The sequence below is a fragment of the Phodopus roborovskii genome, unplaced genomic scaffold (genome assembly GCF_943737965.1).
Source record: "Phodopus roborovskii unplaced genomic scaffold, PHOROB, whole genome shotgun sequence".
NCBI lineage: Eukaryota > Metazoa > Chordata > Mammalia > Rodentia > Cricetidae > Phodopus > Phodopus roborovskii.
In genome coordinates this window covers 505,954-528,521 of record NW_026125675.1, presented here as the reverse complement: position 1 = coordinate 528,521, position 22,568 = coordinate 505,954, and the positions used below count along the sequence as shown (strand labels likewise).

General features: G+C 43.6%; 1 protein-coding gene across 1 annotated transcript in view; it reads right to left on the bottom strand.

The window, feature by feature from the left end:
* Positions 1-8,311: 8,311 nt before the first annotated feature.
* Cnga2 (cyclic nucleotide gated channel subunit alpha 2) overlaps positions 8,312-22,568 on the bottom strand; it is a 38,310-nt gene continuing 24,053 nt past the window's right edge. The window contains exons 4-9 of the mRNA XM_051178255.1: positions 14,557-14,692; positions 14,107-14,202; positions 12,865-13,035; positions 11,670-11,777; positions 10,100-10,206; positions 8,312-9,785 (exon numbers count right to left, since the gene is read on the bottom strand). Of these exons, the coding sequence (XP_051034212.1) occupies positions 8,386-9,785; positions 10,100-10,206; positions 11,670-11,777; positions 12,865-13,035; positions 14,107-14,202; positions 14,557-14,692 (2,018 nt within the window). The 3' untranslated portion in view covers positions 8,312-8,385. The remainder of the gene's footprint in view (positions 9,786-10,099; positions 10,207-11,669; positions 11,778-12,864; positions 13,036-14,106; positions 14,203-14,556; positions 14,693-22,568) is intronic.

Here is a 22,568-nt window from a genome sequence, read left to right as displayed (position 1 = left end):
TGGCAACATGCACTATGAAAGTGCAAGGGTATGGGCTTGAAAGATCCAAGGCAGAGGATGGTGTGGGAGAAGTTACAAGTTAGAATTTAACAGAAACAAATTATGTTTGAAGACACCATAATGAAACATGATACGTTGTAAGATAATTAAAAATAAAAGTATTTTTAAATCACAGGCAAGTATATTAACAAGTAGATATGACTTTCACAGCATTCAAAATGATGTAACACGTGATAATATTTGAGAACACACAAAAATCAAGTTTGAGACAGCTCCAAATAAAAAGCCCCAAATGTCTCCAGTTAGCACAGTGCAACTGGCTGTGGTGTTATCTCTGTAACTGGGTGACCACCTCATCAGAAATCCAGTTTCATGCTCGCAGTGGCTCACCTGAAGGGCTACTGCTGTCTTCTAGGCAACCTAGGAATTTTGGCAGTCACATATCTAAGACTGTAAATTTCACAAAGATTTCTTGAAGGCAGAAATGAAGCTGTCCTGTAGCATAGGATGTCAGTCCTCAGTCATTTGGACAGTCACTACTTTGCCCACCTTGGCTTCAGCCAAGAAAAAACTATAGTCAGAACAGAAAAGAAGGGGCAATGTGGAACCTGCAAAATGAACTGTGTTCCCAGGACTCTGCAGGCCCATTTCTTCTTCCTTATACTCTCTCACTGCCTCCTACCCACTGACCCCCATCTTCACAGATTTCCTCTATGTGCCTAGAGGATTTCCTGCTATGAATACAATTTGTTTCCTAAAGACTATATTTTTATTTTATAAGTGGAGTAGGAAACAGACAAATCCACACACTTAGAAATCAAGAGGCTAATGAGATGACTCTGTTAAAAAGCACCTGAGGACCTGAGTTCAATCCCTGGAAGCATGTAATGGAAACAAAGAACAAAATCCCAATAGTCTTACTTCACATGTGCAGCATGCCCTGCCCCAAAACACACACACACACACACACACAGAGAGAGAGAGAGAGAGAGAGAGAGAGAGAGAGAGAGAGAGAGAGAGACTCAGGAAACACAGTTGGTTCCTCATTCTTTCAGCAAGCATTTATTGACATTTAAATTTAATGAAGCACTGAACAGAGATAGCAACAGGAAGCTTGATCAAACACCAGGAGTGCTGCAATGGGCCCTGAGCAAGAATCTCAAGATAGCAGAAATTAGGTTTGCTCAAGAAGAAAATGGGGAGGAGGCATGGGGCCAAACTGTGAGGCCTACAGTGAAGAAGCAATGCTCCTGGGCCACTGGTGCTATGCCCATGACTTGTTCCTCTGTTTTCAAGGAGGGGATCCAGCCCAGCAGCTCTTTTGAAGCACATTTCATATCCTAGTGCTCAGAGCCGCAATCGATCTGCAGCAGTGACTCAGAGGCAGACAGCCAGTGCAGTCACAGATCTCTGTCTGCATCCCTAATTTGCCTGCTCAGGTTCTCGCCTTATTAATGTTATTTACCAAGCCCTATGGTGTCAATGCCAGTCCCCAGCCCTTGCAGGAGCCTTCCAGCCATTGCCCCTGTATGTTTGTCACATCCTGTCACTGCATCTGAATTCAACAGGTCCTGGCAGCCTGTCTGCAGACCTGCTTGCTCACTTTTGCATCTCCAGAACATGAACTATAGCCTGGAGTCTCCAATCCTATTGCTCGCACAACAGACCCCACCTTACACCTTCCCAGAACAGTCTCCAGCCCTATCCTTTCCTAGAACAAATGGGAGAGGTGAATGGTCTACAACTGAACAACTCCTCCATATTCTAGGGCAAGAAATGGTGTGACTTGTTACCAACAGTGCTGCAACATGGCCTTATGCTTCTAGCTAATGTGACCAGATGTTCCAGTAGTGAAAGGATGGGACAAGGGTCAAAACCACCAGAGCCATGAAGATGAGATTTAGAGACAACATTTGAAAACTTCTTCCTGCCTTGTCTTTTGATCACGTCTATTCTTCCCAAATGTTTTGATAATGAAGAGTTTTAGGTGTAGCCCCCCTCAGTGAAATCCAGGTTATGGAGAAGGCCTCCCAGGATGTAGATACAGGTTAAGGCTTGGAATCACCTGTGCCACTCTCTACTTGTGGCGCTAGAGCGCCCCCACAATTCTCTGAGGCCAGAAACAGAACTACATGAGGAATAGCTTTCTGGAGCTTAGAGAGAAGCCTGGGCACTGTAGAGTAGCCAGCTAGTTGTAGGAACAAAGTGTTGTTTGGCTCCACTCAAGCAACATGCTCACCCCACCTGGCTTCACCTCTGAAGGTCTCAGTTTCAATACAAACTTGTAGCATGTTGGTCATGCTGGTGTATTTTCCTCTGCCCTAGAGCCTGAGAGTTCCCTAATGCCAAAAAGAGTCTCAAGAGAAGGTACTCACTAAACAGAGAAAAAAATGGCACAGTGTAAAGCAGCCCCTTGGCCATGGACAACAGCAGAAGTTCTGATCAGTAACATCTCATTAGTGTCCCCATCCAATCCTGGCCCTAAAGTCCTGGAACTTTCACCTTAGCCAACTTCTAGACCACAAAGGAAATCAGAGTCCCAAGGATTTGACCCCAAGAACCAGAGAGATACCCAATGAACTCAGGATACCCACTCCTCTGGCTACTCTCTGCATCCATCCTGGAGAAGTTAGGAGGACTTGGATGTGGCACAAAACCCTGTTATGAAATAAAGTTGGCATTTAAATGACCTAACAACAAATTGCTCAATTTAATTTGCTTACTCAATCCAATAAAGGAGAAACAAGAAAATCTATCTAATTAAAAACATTGATCCACAGGAACTGGCAAATACAAAGGCCTTGCTGGAAGTTAGCACCTCAACAATGTGATATGAGGGTATGAGACAAGACAAATAGATTCTCACCCTGCCTCCAGGAGGGCTGCAAAGGGCCCTGAAAAGCCCTGAGCTCAAAAGACAAATCAATTGTTCAGCTCAACCAGGGAAGTAAATATAATTCCTGGATGTGTGAAGCCCAAAAAAGAATTCAATTTGTGTTCCACCCCACAGATTGCATCCATTCTCAGTCACAAACTTTTACCCCTTGTCCTTGTGGCCCTGTATCTTTGCTAAGTTGGCTCCCTGGTGTGGTATTATATCTGACTTGCCAAACTGCATCTTTCAAAACCAGCATAATGTTGTCAGGAACAAGTAAATATGTCCAAGGAACAAAATAGTTACGTTCTCAGACTCTCTTACAGCACTCTCCATTTTGAGCTACAGTGAAAGTGCCTGGAAGAAGCCACCAAAAACACTGGCTACAAAGATTCCCCAGATTCTGATCTTACTGTATCTTTCATAGGACTGGTCCTGATTTCATAGCTAAGAACATTCTTGAATTGTGCTTGGCAAGCTTTTTAGCTCCAAGTGCTTCTTCATTGTTATCCTTCCTATTGTGGCCAGCTGTGGCTGACTTGCTGGAAGAGCCTAAATGAAGGCTAGATTGCCCTTCTAGAGAAATGTCCAATTCAGAGAGATCCAAAAATCACTTAATATTTGGGAGCTCAGTCCCTATCAGAGGAAAAGTGACCTGCAAGTGAACCTATAGCCAGCATGGCACACCATTCCTCCTGCTGTGAACAGATGGCACCCCAGCCTTGCTTATCCCAGCTTCTTGTTCTAGTTGAAGAACTCTGCCTTCAGCAGAATCCTCCAGAGCCTAAGGAAAACACACACACACACACACACACACACACACACACACACTACACTACACTACAGTAGTCCACAAACAGGTAAAATTAATTTCCCTTCCCCATGAGATCACCCCATGAGAAAGGGATAAAAAAGGCACTGACATCCATGAGCATTGGCAAGAGGAGTTTACATCTGTTTTTAAGATAAAAGGAAGCTTCAGGGAGAAGGTTACATTAAAGAAAAAGAAGAATGTTTCAGACAAAGATTAGAGGCAAGTAATAGGAGTAAGCTGAGTACCTTGTAGAATTCTGGGGTAGGCAGTGGAATGCCCAGGAGCTGTGTGGATGAAGTATACCCAAGGCTGAGAACAGGCAGGAAAGTGAGGCTGAGGAGTAGGGTCTAATTCAGTGGAGAAAGAAGAGGAAGCCAATACCTTAAGACTCTACCAGCATTTCCAGTTAGAGACAGTGACATTCCAATGGTTGATATATTACTGGAGATGCAGTGAGAAACTAACAAAAATGCCTATCTTCAGGTGCTGACACAAAGGGTGCTAAGTACTAAAGTGGAAGGTCAAACAGGGTAGTGTGACAGCACTCTATGGAAGGACTAGAGCATCTTTTCATAGTTGATCTACAAGGGATCATGTAGAATACTAAAAACAGAAGAACCAGTCTTGACAAGATACAGAAGAGGCAGGGCAATATGGGGCTATGGAAGCAGAAGGAAGCTTGGTATGTGTGAGGAAATCAAAAGGAGACTGGAAGTGAGTTGTTAAAAAAAAAAAAAAAAAAAAAAAAAAAAAAAAAAAAGGTCAGCAGGGTCAGAGACCCTGACACAGCCATCTATATCTTTTAGGACGATGAAACTGGAGGCAAGGGCTTAGATTTTATCATAAGAATAATGGAAACCTACTGGGAGATTTTAAGTAAAGTGACAAGGTCAGAAACCAGAATATCTCTTTAGATGTCACTGAAACAGATGTGAGTATCCAACAAAGACTTGGCCAGGACAAGAAGAGTAGAAGTCAGAGAGGTCCTGAGAAAGAGACTGTTCCTACAGCCATGTGAGGCCCTAAAGGTGTCACCTAACTGTAAGAGCAGGGCCTGGTGTGATGTGTGTGTGTGTGTGTGTGTATGTATTAGAGGGGATGTGACAAAACAAAAACAAAAAAACAAAAACAAACCCACCCCTTTTTCTTGATGTAAGTGTGCCCTCTGGTGGCTGGGTTCCTAGTCTGTGCCCTGAGGACATCCTTGTTTCTGGACTAAATAAACACAATGCGAGGAGAACTCTCTTCAGCCTCCCTTCAATGAAGGATGTGATAAGTGGTCTATATTTCAGCCTCAGGCTAAGGAACAGATAGATTAATGCTGCTGAGGCAGAAATCAGCTTGGGCCAGGATGGGGGTAGCAGTCTGTAAGAGAAGCAGGGACCAACAAAGGTCAGACAGAAAGGAGATGAGAAGTGGGAGGCAGTGGGGACTTTTGTTTTCTATAGAAAGTCACCAATACAAAAGAAATTTGATGGTCATGTACAAATGTGGCAAGTTATCTTTGGTGGATATTTTCAGAGCAAAACAAAACCATTGTAATTTAAACATTTGTAAATTAAGAGCAGAGAACATCAGGTTGTACTGAATAAATACAGCACATAATGGAAAATGTGCTTCAGTTCTTACACTGCAGCCAGTTACAGGAGAGAGGCGGGGGTGGTGGCCAGCAACAGGCAGCAGAAAGTCACGATCTTGCTGAGAGAACAGAGGAGTGGGGGTGGATACGACTTGGTCAGAAATAGACACTGTCTGACTAGGCTGACGTCCAAAGGCTCACCGGATGTCTGCACGGTGTTCAAACAGACGCACAAACACAAATAACACAAATACCAACACCCCCCTCTCTCTCTCTCTCTCACACACACACACACACACACACACACACACGATTGAGAGAACATAGACATTGATGCACAGAAAAAATTTGTGGAAGATTAAATGCAAAGATATCTGGGAGAAGGGAAGCTGCACCTTAAGTCTGTGTTTTAAACCCAGTGAAGCAGAGGGGTGCCTTGCTTTGTCAAAGCAAGCAGCTGTGAGGCTTGATTGAAGGTGAACCAGACTCCATAAAGAAACTATCATTTTCTTCTGTATAGGAAGGCAAGTATTTTCAATTCAGCCATCCACGTGTTTCTGACACAGGTGCTCTTCTAAGCTCACAAGAATAACATCTGTAAGTCCCAGTGCTTAGTAAAAAATGCAGTTAGCAACAAGCATCATGGCAAGCAGCTGTCTAGGGCTCCAGGGGCTCCTCTTCCTGTTGGCTGTATCTCTCTTAAGCTGAAGAGCTTAGAGGGGCTTTTTCCCAGCATAATAGCAAAAATACAAAAGCCAAATGCACACAAAGTAGTGACCCATCACCAGTGCCATCTCCCTACTGCCACCACCATGGACCCAGGACCTGAATCTATGTGATGTTCCAGATCTGTCCAGGTGAGACTTCCTCTAGTGGAGGCTTCCTACTGTAAGCCAAGGAATGAGCCAAGGAAGTACATTAAACTTGACATAAGTACAGGTAAAAGAATTGAAGTTAATACATTGAAAGGCACAGTCAAGGGAGTGAAAAGCCAACGCGAGGGACAGGTAACACATTTGCAGATGTGGTAAAGACTTAGTATCTATGCCACATAAATATCACTTATAATTTTATGACTCAAAAGAGACCTAAGAATTTGAAAACATGTTTTTCCAAAAAAGACATCCAAATGGCCAACAAACATGTGAAAAAAGGGGACAGATTCATAACTCATAAGAGAAAGGCAAGTCAAAACCAAAATAAAAAAACTCTTTGATGCCCAGTAGAAAGGCTCATATCCAAAAACAGAAAATAAATTTTGGTGAGAATATGGAAAAGTTGGAAAACTGAACAAGTGTGGCAGTTCCTAAAAATAAAATAAACCATAGGACCCAACAATTCCACTTCAAAATTTGTGTGTCTCCTAAAGATCTAAAAACAGGATCTCAGAGACATTTGCCTATCCATATTCACACCACTATTTTAGTAGCCAATCATTGATAGAAACTGAATGCTCATAAATGGCTGTATGAATAAGTAATATGTGTCATATCTGTACAGTGAACTATTACTTGGCCTTTGAAACGGAAAGGAAATATGACAAGTGGACGTGTTTTAATGATACTGTGTGAAGTAAGCTGACACAGAACAAATACTACAGGATCCCATTTATATGAGGTTCCTATAGCTGTCACCTTTGTAGCAAATTGAAAGAGTGTTGTCATGAATTGGGTGAGGTGGAATAGGAAGTTGTTTAATGGATACTGAGTTTCTCAATATAAAAACTGTTGATGATTGTTTTTATACAACAGTTAAGATAGTAAATTTTCCATGTATTTTCCCATGGTGAGTAGATACGTGAACGAATGAGGGAAATAATGAGGCGAAACCATGTTTGAAGATAAAGCTGAAGTTTGTGTGTAGACAGTACCCAGTAGCACTTATTCCTGTAAGTCCTGATCACCTTGCAATACTGAATTAGGTACCTTTGCCTCCAGCATCAGTATCTGGCTGCTTGCAAGTGGAAGCGTAGGGCTCTCAGTCACTTGTGTTCCTTCTTGTCCACATCCATTCACTTACACATTCCCTTACTCTCCAGGTGGCTAAATAGTGGATTCCTTCTCTGTGGAAGACATGTCACCAAAACTACAGGCAAAACAGTGAGGAGATTGCTTTGACCTTCCCTTCCAGGAGCCCACAATCTGGAAGGGAAGCCATATCTGTCAAAACTAACTGAGAAAAGAGTGTGCTCTGAGAAGTGTGGAAGCCTAGACAAGGAGAGACTGCCTAATCGGTGAGCAGGTGTAGGCAAGAGGATCTTCTCCAAGGTTCTGGTTCCAGGCTTGAGTCCTAAAGGACCAGTAAGACACAGGTGGACAGACGAATAAGCCCAAATGTATGCCAGGAGGAAAACTCTTGGGAATGGGGAAATGTGAGGAAAGAAAGTACAGTTGAGCAATAACCACAAGTAGCTAAAAGGCATTTATTAACTTTTAAGTGCCTCTAATTCAGCGTCTCACCCAGTACTATAGCCTTCACAAACTCTTCAGACTTTGTGTGCACAGAGGTGTGGTGACCAAAGCTGCAGCCACCTCTTTTTCACAATGACACCATCTGATAAGGAGGTATGGCCCTAAGCAAGCACACTCAAACCCACCCTACCACTCCCCTCACAGCCCTTGCATACCTTGGGAAACAGCATACAGGGGCCCAGTGTCAGCAGCCACTTCTTAAATGCATATACCTGCATGAAAACTGGCTGTTTAGAGCATATGTTAGAAAAGTATGGGGCAGAATGCAGTGGGAAGTGACTAGCTATATAAAAGCCCAAAGAGGGAATGTACACACTGTTCTTCATTGTGGTGCAAACTGTTCTTCAGAGAAGAACACTGTCCAGATTTCTGGTCCCAGGAAATCCCCCCTAAGGACAATTCAGCTGTTCTCTGGTTCCTTTTCAGACTTGGACAGTAAGCACTTGGAAATCCAAACCACATAACCCCCATTGTCCACAAGTTGGCTATCAGCTGGACTTGGAGGGGGAACTCCAAGACATGTAGCCCAAATCCTAAGCTTTGGGGGGAGTTCAGGGGGACATGATGACAGATACATGTAAATGTGGAGTTCTATATAGCACTTCTAACTCCTCGGGCCAAAGCAATGCTGGATGGGCACCTATGGCTATTCAGCAGGAGCTGGCTCAGGGGTGTTTATCCCATCTGATAGGTAATCATCCTCATGGTTCTGTTTCATCTTGGTCTCCAGCACTGTGATGCGTTGCTTGAGCTTCTGTTGGGCTCCAGTGTACTCAGCCAGCAGGCGGGCAAAGCGAGTGTACAAGGTCTCCATGTTTGTCTCCAGCTGCTCCAGCTTCTCCTGAACATCTACCTCCATGCTAGCTGCCACTTCATTCTCATCCAGAAGACCTTCCTTCATCAGAATCTCTCGACCCCGCTCTTCCAGAACTTTCTTGGCATCAGGGTACTCAGTCACAGCTTCCATAAGATCATCCTTGGACAAGCAGAAGAGATCTGAGTAGCCCAGGCTACGGATATTGGCAGTGCGCCGATTACCCATTTTGCTGCCCTTAATGTTAAGGATGCTAATCTCTCCAAAGCAGCTCCCAGCTGAGAGCAAGGCATACTGAGTCACACCATCATCAGCTACTACTGCCAACTTACCCTCTTTGATGATGTACATTTCCTTGCCAATGTCCCCTTTACGGCAAATATAATCCCCAGGGCTAAAGACCTGGGGACGAAGCTTCAGTACCAGTTCCACCAGCAGGCCAGCCTCACAATCCTGAAATATGCGTACTTTCTTCAGGGTGGACAAGTGGACATTAATGGCTATCTCAGCCCTCAGCTTTGCTGGCAGGTTCTTGAGGACTTCTCGTTCATCTACTGTCTTCTTGTTGGTCCACAAGTAGTCAAACCATTTAATGACCTTGGCTTCCATCTCTTTGCTGACCTTTCGGAACTGCATGTAGTGTTTGACAGCATCAATCTTGGCCTGGAACTCTGCTCTTGTGGCATTCATGTTGGAGATCATGGAGCCCACATTTCCCACAATAGTGGCAAAGATGAGGACACCAATCAGGAAGTCAAAGATGACAAAGAGATACTCCTCATCCTTTACAGGGGGTGGTGTCTCTCCAATAGTGGTGAGGGTCAGTGTGGACCAGTAAAGGCAGTAAATGTACTCCCTAGCCAGGTAGCCATACTCAGGGTCAGTAATGTTGGGATAAACCCAGGTGTCAACCCCAAAGCCAATGGATTTGGAGATGGCATAGTAAATGCAAGCATTCCAATGGATGATGACCAGGATGTAGAGGACAAGATTGCTTATTCGGAAGATGTTGGGGTAGCTGGTGCGTGTCTCAGTGCGGTCAAAGAACTCAAACATACGGGCAAAGTGTAACAGACGGTTGAAGCGCACCTCAGGACTGTGGATACCCACAGCAAAATAGATGAGGTCAGTGGGGATGATGGAAGCCACATCCAGTTTGAACTGCAAGGTGTGGACATAGTTGTCTCGCAATTTCTTGGGGTCTTTGACAAGGAGTCCTTGTTCTAGGAAGCCTAATAGAGATACAAGGCAACATGTCACTTCCTTCCTCAGTCCAGTCTCTCCCTAGAAGACAATTCTCAACAAGGAACAAACTGCTACTTAGCCTTCCTTCCCACAGAGGACTATAGAACACATAGCAAGGCTGGCCAGAAGAACATTAAGAAACCACTGCAAGATCTACACCTCCATAAGTATGTGAGACCATAAGATTTAAAGAGTATCTTAGCAGAGTTACATCCAGGAAATAGGCTTCAACAACACATCCAGTCAGTTCTTTGAACTTAGGAGTCCAAATGCTGCTTGTGAAGCCCAGGTGCTCACTCACCTGTGCGTAGTCGAATGAAGAGGTCTACAATGTAGACAGTGTCTGAGAAGTAGTCCAGCACCAGCCATACCACAAAATAGTTTCTCTGTAGATCACTGAAGCAGGCTCTGTGGGAGATAGGGCTGGCTTCACTAACAAAGCCTGGTAAGATCCCTTAGTTCTACACCTACTTCTACAGGAAGAGCTTCATATGGCTACCAGGGAAACCAGTGAGTCACAGTCAGCTTAGTGGTAATGACTATGACTTCTACTTCAACCCTTATTACTAAATAGACACCGCTGCATATGCATCACCATTGACCATCATTAGTCTTCTTCATCCCCTAGACTGTGAGTTTCAGAAACAGAACACATCTTAGTCATGACTATATGCCACATCCCTGGTCCAGGGCCTCAGACTGCAGGCATCAGTGGCTTAAATTGAATAAATTAATAAGGCATTACTTCAATAGATTCCTATTGAACACATCATTGAACCCCAGCAGGATGAGAATATAGATAGTAGTGGGGATTAACATAGGAATGGTGAGAATCAAGAAATGTTAGCAGCTACAGGAGCTTTGTAAGAAGAAATTGGCAAGATTTGGGCAATGAGTGGGTAGACCCTAGGGAAGGGCCTAGGGAGAGGACAGGGAAAGGGAAAGTTATGTACCAGTGCAAGGACAGAATAGTCATATTTAGAACCAAACTCCCACACAATGTGCAGAAGAAACTGGACCATAGCCTTCAGCCATACTGGGCTATCGAGAGATAGGGGCCTTGCTCATGTTATCCCTTCTGTCCAGAAGGCCCTCTCTGCCGACCTCACATATTTGAACAGATTACTACCTCCCACCAAGATCTTAGCTAAATTCTCTGATAGGCCCATTATTGTCCTAATTTCTCTAGGAACTTGCTTCCTCCAGTCCCTGGTTCTGTCTTGCTCATTTCTTTCATTGCACATTTACATTAAGTCTAACTGAGAATACTAAAAAAAAACAATGATTATGTCTGTCCTGCTTTCCACTGTACACCCAACGCAGAGCACAAAACTCAGTAAGTATACAAGTAATTCTTCGTGAGTGAATGACTGACAAGGGGTAGTGTTATGTGGATTGCTGTCAGAAAAAGAGAGGCCCAAGTTCAGTGGACTTTGAAGGTCAACCTTAGAGTTTTATCAGGAGAACAATGGGCAAGCACTAAATGGTTTTGGAAGAGAGTGTAATATAACCAAATTCCAGCTTCTACATAGAATATTAGTTGCAACTGTGGCAGATGTACTGGAGGGGTCAAGTATACCTCCAAGGCATATAGGCAGGACTACCATAGACTTAGCAAGGACAGTACTGATGTACATGAAAAAGCAGTTTAAGATTACAGGAAAGGAGCAGGAAGACGTGATCATATATTGAATAGTGGGAGCATTGGGATAACAGAGTAGATAAAAGAGAATCCATCAATCAGAGAGTTCAGAAAGAACACTGGACTATGGCATACTCTTTGTCCAGAGTTGAGACTGCTGTGATCTTAATCCCATTTCCTAGGAACTATGCTTCTGCGATCAATCCCACCCAAGCCCGTCCATGTTTACCTGGCTACCAACAGGCACCAGTTGTAAAGAACAGGCATGGCAATGACAAACAACCAGCGGTAATACCAGTCTCCAGCAGGGTCCAAGACAAATAGTTCAAATTTCTTCCTGAAGAGACAAATAGAGGTCACTAGGGTGATAGGACTCCAGGTTTCAGAACCCAAAATTCTCAAAAAAAAAAATTCAATGAATTAAAAGGCTTGTGGGTTGAGGAGTAGCTTGTTTTACAGGTTCCCTTTGCAGTAACCCACAGCAGGCTTCCACTCTGATCAATAGCAGGGATGTGACCCATTGTGACCATTGAAAGTTTCATTGCCTCCCCTGTTCTTCCCAGAAGATGTAACAAGGACAGAACCTGTAGCACAGATAGCCTTTGAGGGGATTTGGGGAGGGTGTATATCAGGATGGTAAAAGAGCTTTAAGCCTGTCCCCACAGTCCCTTTGGGAAAAGAGAGAAACTCCAGGTAAGTGATCTGTATGTGTTTCCTTCCTCCCACACTTCCTTTCAATTCTCTAGACTTCAGCCATCAAATCACTTTTCCAGATGCTTTATCCTAACTTTACAAGAGCCTTTTCCCTCTACTGAGCAGAGATGTGGGATGTCAACTTAGCCAAACAACCACTGTCATTGAACTCCACTTATTCATTGAACATCAGACCCTCCAATTATTCTATTTTACCTCTCCCTTCCCCAGCTTCTGCTCAATTATCTAGGCGTCATGTCCCTGACTCCTACATAAGCCCCTTCAAAAATCTGCTTTCTTGGCCATGGTGGAGCTGGAATGGGCATGGCTTCAATAGTACTCTGTTGACTACTGCCTCTGCCTGACCATCACATACTGACTGCTAGAACCAGGGCTGAGATAGTATGCCCTTCTTGGAGCTTCTCTCCTGCTGAAATTCACTCCATGGGCAGCAAGAGAATGTCTGACAAGGGAAGCACTATGGTTTCAAAAGTATACTTCAGTTTCCTATGGAAAGGAGATCCGGTGCTGCATGGGAGGCCATGGGTGAGGGCAATGGAAGTGTTCAGAGTAAAAAGAAACAGGAGGTCATCTTTGCTCAGTTCTTTGTCTGCTATCATAGAGCTTGGTGCATCCCTGCAAGGCCCCGACAATGGTTAGAGTTCCCACTGAGAGCTCCCATGACAGGTATGAGAGCTTTCGGGCCCCCCTCAGAGACTGGACAGATGTACTTGGAGCCCTTTCCGTCTCCATCCTTGTCGCCTTTGCCATCCCCCTGATGTGTTGTCACAGTCTGGAGCTCAGGCCCACGGAAACGCTCTAGGAATGAATCAGGCCTTGGTTCCTCCTCACGGAAATTCTTGTTGGCCCAGTCTCTGATGACCCCCACCAGGCGGACAATCCTAGAGGGGAGAAAGAAGAATTGTGTGCTTCTTAGACAAGACCTGTTCAAAAGTGTTCATTGTATGTTGAGGGAGAGGAGAGAAGAGAGAAAGCCAGAAATAGACCAGGCCATGATTTCCTGTATGCTAAAATCTGGAAAGAGGCCAGCATTGTGGGTAGGAGCTGGGGCTCAGGAATTATCTGAAGTACATCCTATGGGGGAGGGGGGGCCCTCCCAAGATTTCCTGTCTAATGTGACTTTTCAGTTCACTGTGAAACACAAACTGGCTGGCCTCAAGACAAGATTAAGATTGTAAAGAGTCAAGACAGGCCAGTATGAAGACAGTCCCAGGCTTCTTGATTTCTCTGTGATACCTGTGACCTTGAGAGTATATATATATATATATATATATATATATATATATATATATGTGTGTGTGTGTGTGTGTGTGTGTGTGTGTGTGTGTATGTATATATGTATATATATACATATATACATATACACATATATATGTATGTGTGTGTACATACATACATATAGACATATATATATATATATATATATATATATATATATATATATATCCTTTTGCTGTTTCTGCTGTAAATAATTCCCTCTTCCCAGTGCTGAGGCAGTCAAATATGTAGGGAAGCCTCTTCTGCTTTGCCTCACAAGAGCCTCTAGAGCAGTGGAATAACACCTCAGCACTGGGATTTCTAAAGGATATCCAAAGGATATCCAAGTGATTCTAAGTCAGTGGTTTTCAACCTTCCTAATCCTGTCACCCTTTAATTTAGTTCCTCATTTTGTGGTGGCCCCAACCCAGAAAATTTTTGTTGCTACCTCATAACTGTAATTTTGCTACTGTTCTGAATTATAATGTGAATATCTGTGTTTTCTGATGGTCTTATGTGACCCCTGTGAAAGTGTCATTCAACTCCCCAAAGGGGTTGTGACCAACAGGTTGAGAACCACTGCTCTAGAGTTTTATAAAAAGGCCTGGTGCAGCTGAGAGGAGGGCCATATTAGCCTTTGACAGGACCTAAGAACAGAAGGTGTAGCAGCAGGTCAGTTTCAGCAGAGAACTCACCTTCGGAAGCCACCCCTCCCCCTCCGTGGGGTAGCCATCTCCGCCAGCCTTTGCAGTTCTGAGGAAGTGTCATCATCGGCCGCTGCAGACTGTGGTCTGCATACAAAGGAACAGAGTTGAGCCATGTTCTGTCAGTATGAGTTGTCTTTTCTTTTAGCACATGCCTAAACATCTCATAGTCCCTTTTGAAGATGTCCTAGAGCCAAACGTAGCTTGTTCTATGACTAAGTCAGAGCTCCGAGGAGATAATATAAACACGGGATTAGTGATGAAATCACCCAGGCTGAGCTGAGAGTGTAGCTCAGGGGTAGAGTGCCTTCCTGGTATGTACAAGACCCTGGGGTTCTAGCCTAAGTCTGGCAAAAGAAAGAGGGTGAGGTAAAAAGTGAGAAAGAGAAAAGAAGGAAGAAGATAAGGAAAACAAAAGTCACCCAACTTCAGTGGACTCACCTGCTACCGGTCCTGTGGTCATCTTTGCCATTGGCCTTGATGGAAGGAGGAGGGTGATGATTGTGGTTGTTAGCTGGAGAGCTCTTCACACCATTGGATTTTTCGGTCATCCTCCATGTATATGCAGGGCTCTCACCTGACAAGGCGACAACCAGTGGGCTCTAGTACCCGTAGAGAGCAGGGGAGCTAGAGGTGAACAGAGTGAGGGTAGAGCCAGGCCCACTGACCTTTTGTACTTGTGCACTGTTTACATTGGAAATGACACACCAGAGTCAGGGGATAGAATCCGTGCGCTTGGCCCTTAGAGCTCAACACAGAGCGAGGCTAACGCTGAGTCCCATGGATACATATCGCTATAGCAGTCATTATTTGGGAGGTCATGAGATTTGCTCAAACGCGGAAGACATGAACAGAAGACGTATTCACCAAATCGACTGAGCCAAATAAAAGCTGAGGAAAGAGCAAAGCAGAAGTGGGGAGAGAAGTTAGTATCCAGTATCTCTCACCACAGTCAGAAAGAATGGGGATCAGTAGCTTTTCGGTTTGTTCTAAGGTTGATCCATATGCCCCACTAGATGTGGGCTGAAATGGTTGGCATGCCCCAGGTTCTCGTGGCTTATACTGCTGGACTCACAGCCACCTCTGGCTCCACATCACTGCTGTGAGTTCTCAGACCCAAGAGAGTTGTGTAATTCAAGACTCCAGTGATGCAAACTGGGAATGGGCAGGGGAGGCTTTCCTTCAAAGTTTGCTTGCCTCAGCACTGGGGGAGATGGAATATCCTTCACAGCAGAGGAGCTTACATATAGGATCCCAAAATTGTCATCACAGAGCCAAAGCTCCATTTAGAAATCAGGAAGTGAGGGGTAACCTTTGTGCTGGCCCAGCCTGACTGAGCACAGCCTCCATCTTGCCCTGAAGATCTTCCTCTTGTTACACAGGAAACCTTGTGAGGACATCCAACCCCCAGGATGCACTCTTGGTCAGGCCTGAACCCTAGCACTTTCCCTCAATGCTGACCTCTTTCCACCTCCTTTCACTTCTTCCCTCATCTGAAGCTGTCACCATGGTGACAACAGTCACATCAAGCAGCCTCAGAGATGCTCTCCTGGTGCTCTCTGTGGGAATATGGCATTGGGATACTAATGAGGACACCTGAGGGTAAGGAACCAGCATCCACAAGCACTTGCTTGGACCCTGGAGGCAGTAGACCATGGAAACTGAAAGTTCCAGGCAGTGCAAACAAATCCAAGGCCAGTCACACTGATCAATTTCAAGGCTGATGGTGTCGAAGTGCAAACCTGCAGATCAAGAGAGAGTGCCTATGCTTCTGACATTAAACACATTTTCTCCCCTGTGACTCCCTGCACCCTATTTACCAGGAACAGGCCCTTCTACTTTTCTGACTCCCTTGTGACAACACCCAGCCACACATGCCCCTTCATCAGAGCTACCCACTTAGGAGAACAAGAACAAGCAGTGAACAACTGCTTCAGCTCACCCAGTAAGCCAAGTGGTCCTCACTAGCACACTCTGCAATCAGCTCACATACCCACAAGGCATTTGTTACCAACAGGTCTCTAATCAGCTTCCACACCCATATTTCCAGTTGCCTGCTAACCAGTTCCTTTGAGGCACCTGTGACTGTCAAAGCCCCCATAACCATGACCACAGTTGATGCATTCACCTATAAATTAGTTACTTTTTCAGTTTCCCAGTCTCCTAACAGGGATTTCTTTTTGCCAACTCATTCAAGTCAGAAATCTGGATTATACCATAATCGTTTGCTTTTTGATCATATCCAAGCAGTGTCACTCAAGAGTTAATCCCTCCTCCTTCAAATTATCAAGCTGGGGTCTTTCAATCCCCCTCTACCAGTTCTGCAGTCTTCACTGTGGCCCCCAAATCCTGTTGCAACAAGCTATTCCAGGATGGCATCCCCTGGAGTCTGTCCTGGACACTGTCAAAGTTTAACTGTAAAGAAAGTTAACCTCTCATGGGGACAAATGCATTCTCATATCATGAATGGACAAGGATGGAGGATGAAGGCCGAGTTTGAAAAGGCTGCAGCTGTGCAAATAGTCCAAGTAGCTGGCCAAAGGGAAGACAAGGGTAAGAACAGGTAGAAGGCTTGAAAAAAAGCACAATATGAAAGTTGCCAGGGAAGACAGATGCCTCAAGGCCAATGCCCAGTCTGAACAGAGAGTCCATGCATCTGCCCCCTGAGATGAGAGATGGCATAGAAGCTGGGGTGAGCAATATTATCCTGTGAGGGACAACACTAAAAACAGCATAAATAAATTATGTTTCTGGAGGTAAGAAGGAGTAGGAGCTGGGGGATAAGAGACAGCGCTGTAACGAACTCTGCAATCTTGGATGAGAAAGGATAGAAATACAGTAGGAACAGATAAGGTTAAGAAAGTTTCTCTTTATATAGTTATTGTTAACTTTTATTTTTGTGTTGCTGTTGTTTGTTTGTTTGTTTGTCCTTTGTTTGGGGGTTTTGCTTTGTTTTACATCAAGGAGATAACAAAGCAAGCTTAGCAGTTTAGAGAAGGGATTCATTTAGAATATTGACTTTTGTGATTGAGGCCAGTTTTACTATAGTGTATGATACTGGGGTCGGGTGCCAGAAGAAGAGATAAGATTTATCAAGTGCATCAGGAATGGCTACTGAGGAACAGTCAAGAAATTACTAGCTGATTTCAATGGCAGTGGGACTATAGTGAGAATCAGTTAGAAGGGTTCACGTCTGCAAAACTCCAATATAACTGAAGTGGGAGGAGATTCCAACTTCAGGGATGTCAGGCTGACTTGTATGTCTTAGAGGAGGCAAGACTTGAAGTAGGAACAAGTAGGAGAATTCAAAGTACTCTAAGTACAAAACCAATCATGTCAAGCAAGATAACAGGCTACATAGTTGCCACTAAGAAAAGACATGGATGGGGGATCCTACATGAATAATGAGATACCCAAGAAAAGTGCCTTTAAAACCTAGAGTAAGGCATGCTAATGCCATTTTTGAAAGAGCTAAGTTTCAGCCATAAGGACCTTCTGGACCTCTTCTCAACCACTAGCTTACTAACTGAGTAATCAGTATTATATAGTTAACCAACCTAGCACAATGAATTCCCTGAATCCTAGCCAAATATATTTTCAGAGTTTCTTCGGAGTATACATAGAGATGTGAAAGCCAGAAAGACCAGAAGTTCTGGTTTATAGCTCATTAAAATGCTCACTGCTGTTCAATTCTCTCAATGGTCACTCATCAATTACACACCAGCCACCTACTGGGAGCCAGTCCTCGGGCTGTATGCTAAAACTAGAGATGGTAGTATAGCAGAGTCTATAGGAACCCAAATGAACTAAAGAGACAACAAGGAACAGCGTCTATTTTAAAAGTCAATTTCTGTTCATATGTTATTCTGTTTCCAGCAACATATCAATAATTGTTCCTTCTCTCCTTGAAATAGTAAGTTCTTCTCAACTTATCCCCCTCCCACTTCCTTGCCCACTGCTTCCCCTGTTCTCTGAAGGAGTGTCCACTCTTCAAAACAATAAAGCTTCATTTGTAGCTCAACCCTTCACTGGAGCATATGATTCTCTCTCTATTATTCCCTCCTCAGTGCGGTGGCTTGTAATACATATGAATGCCCCAACTTGAAAACCTCTAACACCAACTCAAACTCTTCATTGAACTTCAGTTTGTTTCCCTGCTATAGGCGTTTTGATGTGGAATGGGCACCTAGGGATTAAATATCCAGAATGGAGGCCTTGATCTTCCACTCTAAACACTATCCTTCATAATCATTTACATCTCAGAAAGGGCAAAGTCACACTTCTAGTTACTAGGGTCCAAGCCCTTTGTGTTTTCACTGTTCCTTTCACATTTTTCATACTATACATTCAAAGCTCTACATTCAAAACATCACCAGCTCAATATCTCTATCACAGTTAAATTAATCCAAGCTACCATTTTTTCTTGGCTCTTGGCATTGTAGATAATGAATGAGCTTTGGATGAATAATTTATGAATTGTCCCTTCACTTTTTCTTTTTCTTTTCTTCTTTTTTCCCCGTTTAACAGCAATGTCAGAATGCAGAATGCTGAATGCCATTTATTGAGGGTAAGGAGCGGGCTTATATACTGACTCACAGCAAGGTGGAAAACAACAGGGTTTTCACTCTTAGCTCCTCCCCGGCAGATGTGTGTTAGCAAAACAGGAAGAGTACCAATAACAACTCAGGGGGCAAGATGTTCAAGCCAACAGCTTCAGGCTTGCTCAAGGTGCCTTGAAGATCCATGCAGAGCCTTACGGGTCCCCCTTTCTTTTAATTTAAACTAACACCTATCTTAGATGGCAGAGGACGTCTGCATAATTCCTTACCCATCATTGGAGAGGTCACTCAGGCCAGTAACCTTCCTGTCTTGGGTTGTATGTTTTCCCTCTTCTACCTTACCCATCTCTGGTGATTAGTTTGTCAGCCATACTTGGGCAGAGGCACTCTCTTGAGCTAAAGAATCTGTCTTGTTTGAAAGTTGCCCTGGGTCTGTCTAATGCTGTGGCAGTGTACGCAGATCAGGCAGATAGCACCAAGGGCAAGGGTGATGAGCCCCGGTGAGAAAGAGCTTTCCCATTCTCTAATTAATCTGCCAGCAAGTTGAAGTCCTTGTGAAAGGTCTTCTGCACTGGCAGGTGGTACTCGGGTTTCATTGATGTTAATGATCTGCATGGCTAAAGCGTGTGTGTGTGTGTGTGTGTGTGTGTGTGTGTGTGTGTGTGTGTGTGTGTAGTTTAAAAACTGATCAATCCAGGACCCCTGGAGAAAAGTAACTACAACGGATGCATTCTTAACTTTAGTGGGTGTAACACAGCTATGTGTGAAAGAGAGAGAATAAGAAGCCATATGGGCCCCTCCCAATAAATCCTTCACTTTTTCTAAGCCACCTATCCCCTTCCATTATTCACTTCATGCTTCTTTCACATTAGATAGGTTCATTTTAAAAATATACGTTATTTATTGGTTAAGACAGAGTAACAGAAATATAATATATTCTCCAAAAATGCAATAGCCATAGTTTGGGGAAAAGGGTATAAAAATGGCATTTCTCAAGACTTTAAACATTAGGCAACAAAGAGAAGTTATCCTTAGGAGGAAGGAAACAAAGTGAGCATTGTAATGAACCCTCATTTTCCCTGTGATCTTTTTAGGCTATAACATAGAGGAAGAAATGAAAACGGACCTTAATGGATTCCCTGGAATAAGAAGACTCCAGGGACCAGAGCAGCAGTGGTGTGTACAGGAGGGTACTGGGAGAGGGGTGAGCATCAGAAAGAGAGAGACGAGACAGAGACACAGAAATAGAGAGACATAGACAGACTCACAGAGAGGACATATAAACAAGCTCTGGGAACATAAAGCTGGACCCTGTCACATATTCAGCTTAGCACATATACCTTCCTCCTAAATTCAATATTATTAGAGGTTTCAGTCTTCAGATGGAGTCCGATGCAACTTGCCAGGGACACCTGATTGTTTGTGGGGTCTTGATTAGAGTATCTAGAAGGGCCTTGATCACCAGTGTGGAATGAGTAGTCCCTACACTGAGCAATGTTGTGAACCTACTGAAAACTCATAAAAGTATAAACCAAATGCACTCAATTCTTCCCAAGCAACTCAAATGCAATCCATAAAAATGCCCCAAAATGTTATTAGAAACATAAAAAGTAGGTAAAAGATTCAGAGATAGACCCTCTCGCACTGTTAAGAGTCCCACAAAAACATCAAGCTGAGAACCAAAACATATATGCAGGCCTCGTGCTTGCCACTTCAGTTTTTGTGAGCCCTATGATATGTGCTTAGTAGATTCTGTAGGCCAGTTTCTCCTGCTGTCATCCATCCCCTTTGATTCTTATGGCCTTTCTTCCCCTTCTTCAGTGGGGTCCCCTATCTTTGAGGGGAGCCACCCAAGTGAGACCTCCAGTTTAGACTTTCTCTTGGCGTAACGTCTAACTGTGGGTCTCTGCACCTATTCCCATCTGCTGCCAGAGGAAGTCTCTCTGATCATGACTGCACAAGGCACTGATCTCTGAGTACAAGAGTATCATTAAGAATTATTTCGTTGACTTTTTTTCTGCCTTGTCCAGCCTTGATATGAAGACCATTGACTTATCTTATTGTAATTTTTTTACCTGTTTACCTGATCTCTTGAAGGCGTGCTCTTTTCTGAAGAGAAAACGGAGGGGGGTTCTCAGGGAAAGGGGAGGTAGATGGAAGCTGGGAGTAGGGGAGGGAGGGAAAACTGTGGTTGGCATGCAATGTATGAAAGAATAACCTATTTTCAATAAAATATAAAAATAAATTATATAAACTCCAACATTCAACAAGGTAAATTGTATAATGTGTCCACTTAAAAATGACAAGATATGCAAATTATTTCCCCATAATGAGAAGTAAACAAAGCTATGCATTGAAATAAGCCTAGAATTAGTTTAGAAATAACAGACAATACATTAAAAGTTTTTACAACCTTTATATATATTCAAAAAATTAAGTTTTAGTATGGAATTTATATTTTAAAAAACTACACAAAACAGGTTCCTAGAGACTGAAAATGCAATTTATGTAATTAAAAAAAAAAAAACACCACAGTGGTATTTGAATGCTCATGGGTAGTTGAATCCAGGGTCCCACTGAGAGTCAGAAATCTGATAATGCTCAAATCCTTTTCAGAAATGGTCTAGCAACATATTTCTTTATAAACCAAGCAGGTTCTACCACATTCTTTAAGAATTTTAAAATGAATTGTTTCATTTTATGAGTATGGGTGTTTTGCCTGCATGCATATATACGTACCTCTTGTATGCCTGGTGCCCACAGATGTCAGAAGAGGACATTGAAACCCCTGAAACTACAGTTATAGATGGTTATGAAGCACCATGTAGGCACTGGTACTGATCTGAGGTCCTCTGTAAGAGCAATGAGTTCTCTTAGTTGCTAAGGCATCTCTCCAATCCCTTTCAAATTCCTTAAACTATCTCTAGATGCTTTATAATACCTAACACAATGTCAATGCTATAAGTGTCTGAGAAAAAAAGTATCAGTAAAATATGGGACAAGTTGAGTGGCCTGCTGTAGGCATCCATACAGTTCTGAAGGACAAGAAGTTAAAGAGATAATTAGAATATTTTTCCAAGGTAGGTGCTTTACTCTAAGGATTTCTTGGGACAGACAGAGTGACCCTCTAAGAGCCAGAGGAAAGGCTGAAATCTCAGCAGTATTTCTTGGAGAAAGACCATGTGACTTCTCCTACAATGGCTGTTTCACAACCATAGAGTTGCAAGCTGTGTAACCCCATGGTCTAAGGTTTGGAGGCCCGGAAATGCTCTAGGCCAGAAAGACAGAGGAGAAAAATGCTGTGTGAAGGCCCACAGGCTCCCCACTCCCCTGCAAAAATCATGTGCAGCCAAGCAGTCGGTCTTCCTCTTCACCATCTTCCTATTAAAAAAATAAAGTTTGGATGTCTCAGGGAAAGTCTAATGTGACATTTCCTGCCACAACTCTCCTAGAAGACACAGTATTTCACTTCGGTGCTTTGATAAGATACAAAACTTTCCCTAAATAACCAGTTGCCCTTACCCCACCAGAGAGCCTACACAGAAGGGTCCTTGCAATCATAGCTTCAGCGTCTATTGGTTTTATTTTCATGAGTTCCAGCCCCGACCTCCCCTCCATAGAAGTCATTAGCCCATGGACACAGGAAAGTTTCAGCCCCATTTGCTCACCAGTCAAATGGCTTCAGAGGCAGAGTCCCAAGGCCACAGTCAGCATCTGTTTTTCTGTCCACACAACTTCCAATCAAAGACAAGTTCTTGGGAGCTCATGAGCACTGAAATGTGCAGAGATGTCTTACTTCTTCTATTGTTCAGCCAGGGAAGGTTCTTTGAGACCCCAACAAAGAGCAACAATTTCCCAATCAGAGAGCTATTCCACATTGCCTGATGCCAGCCC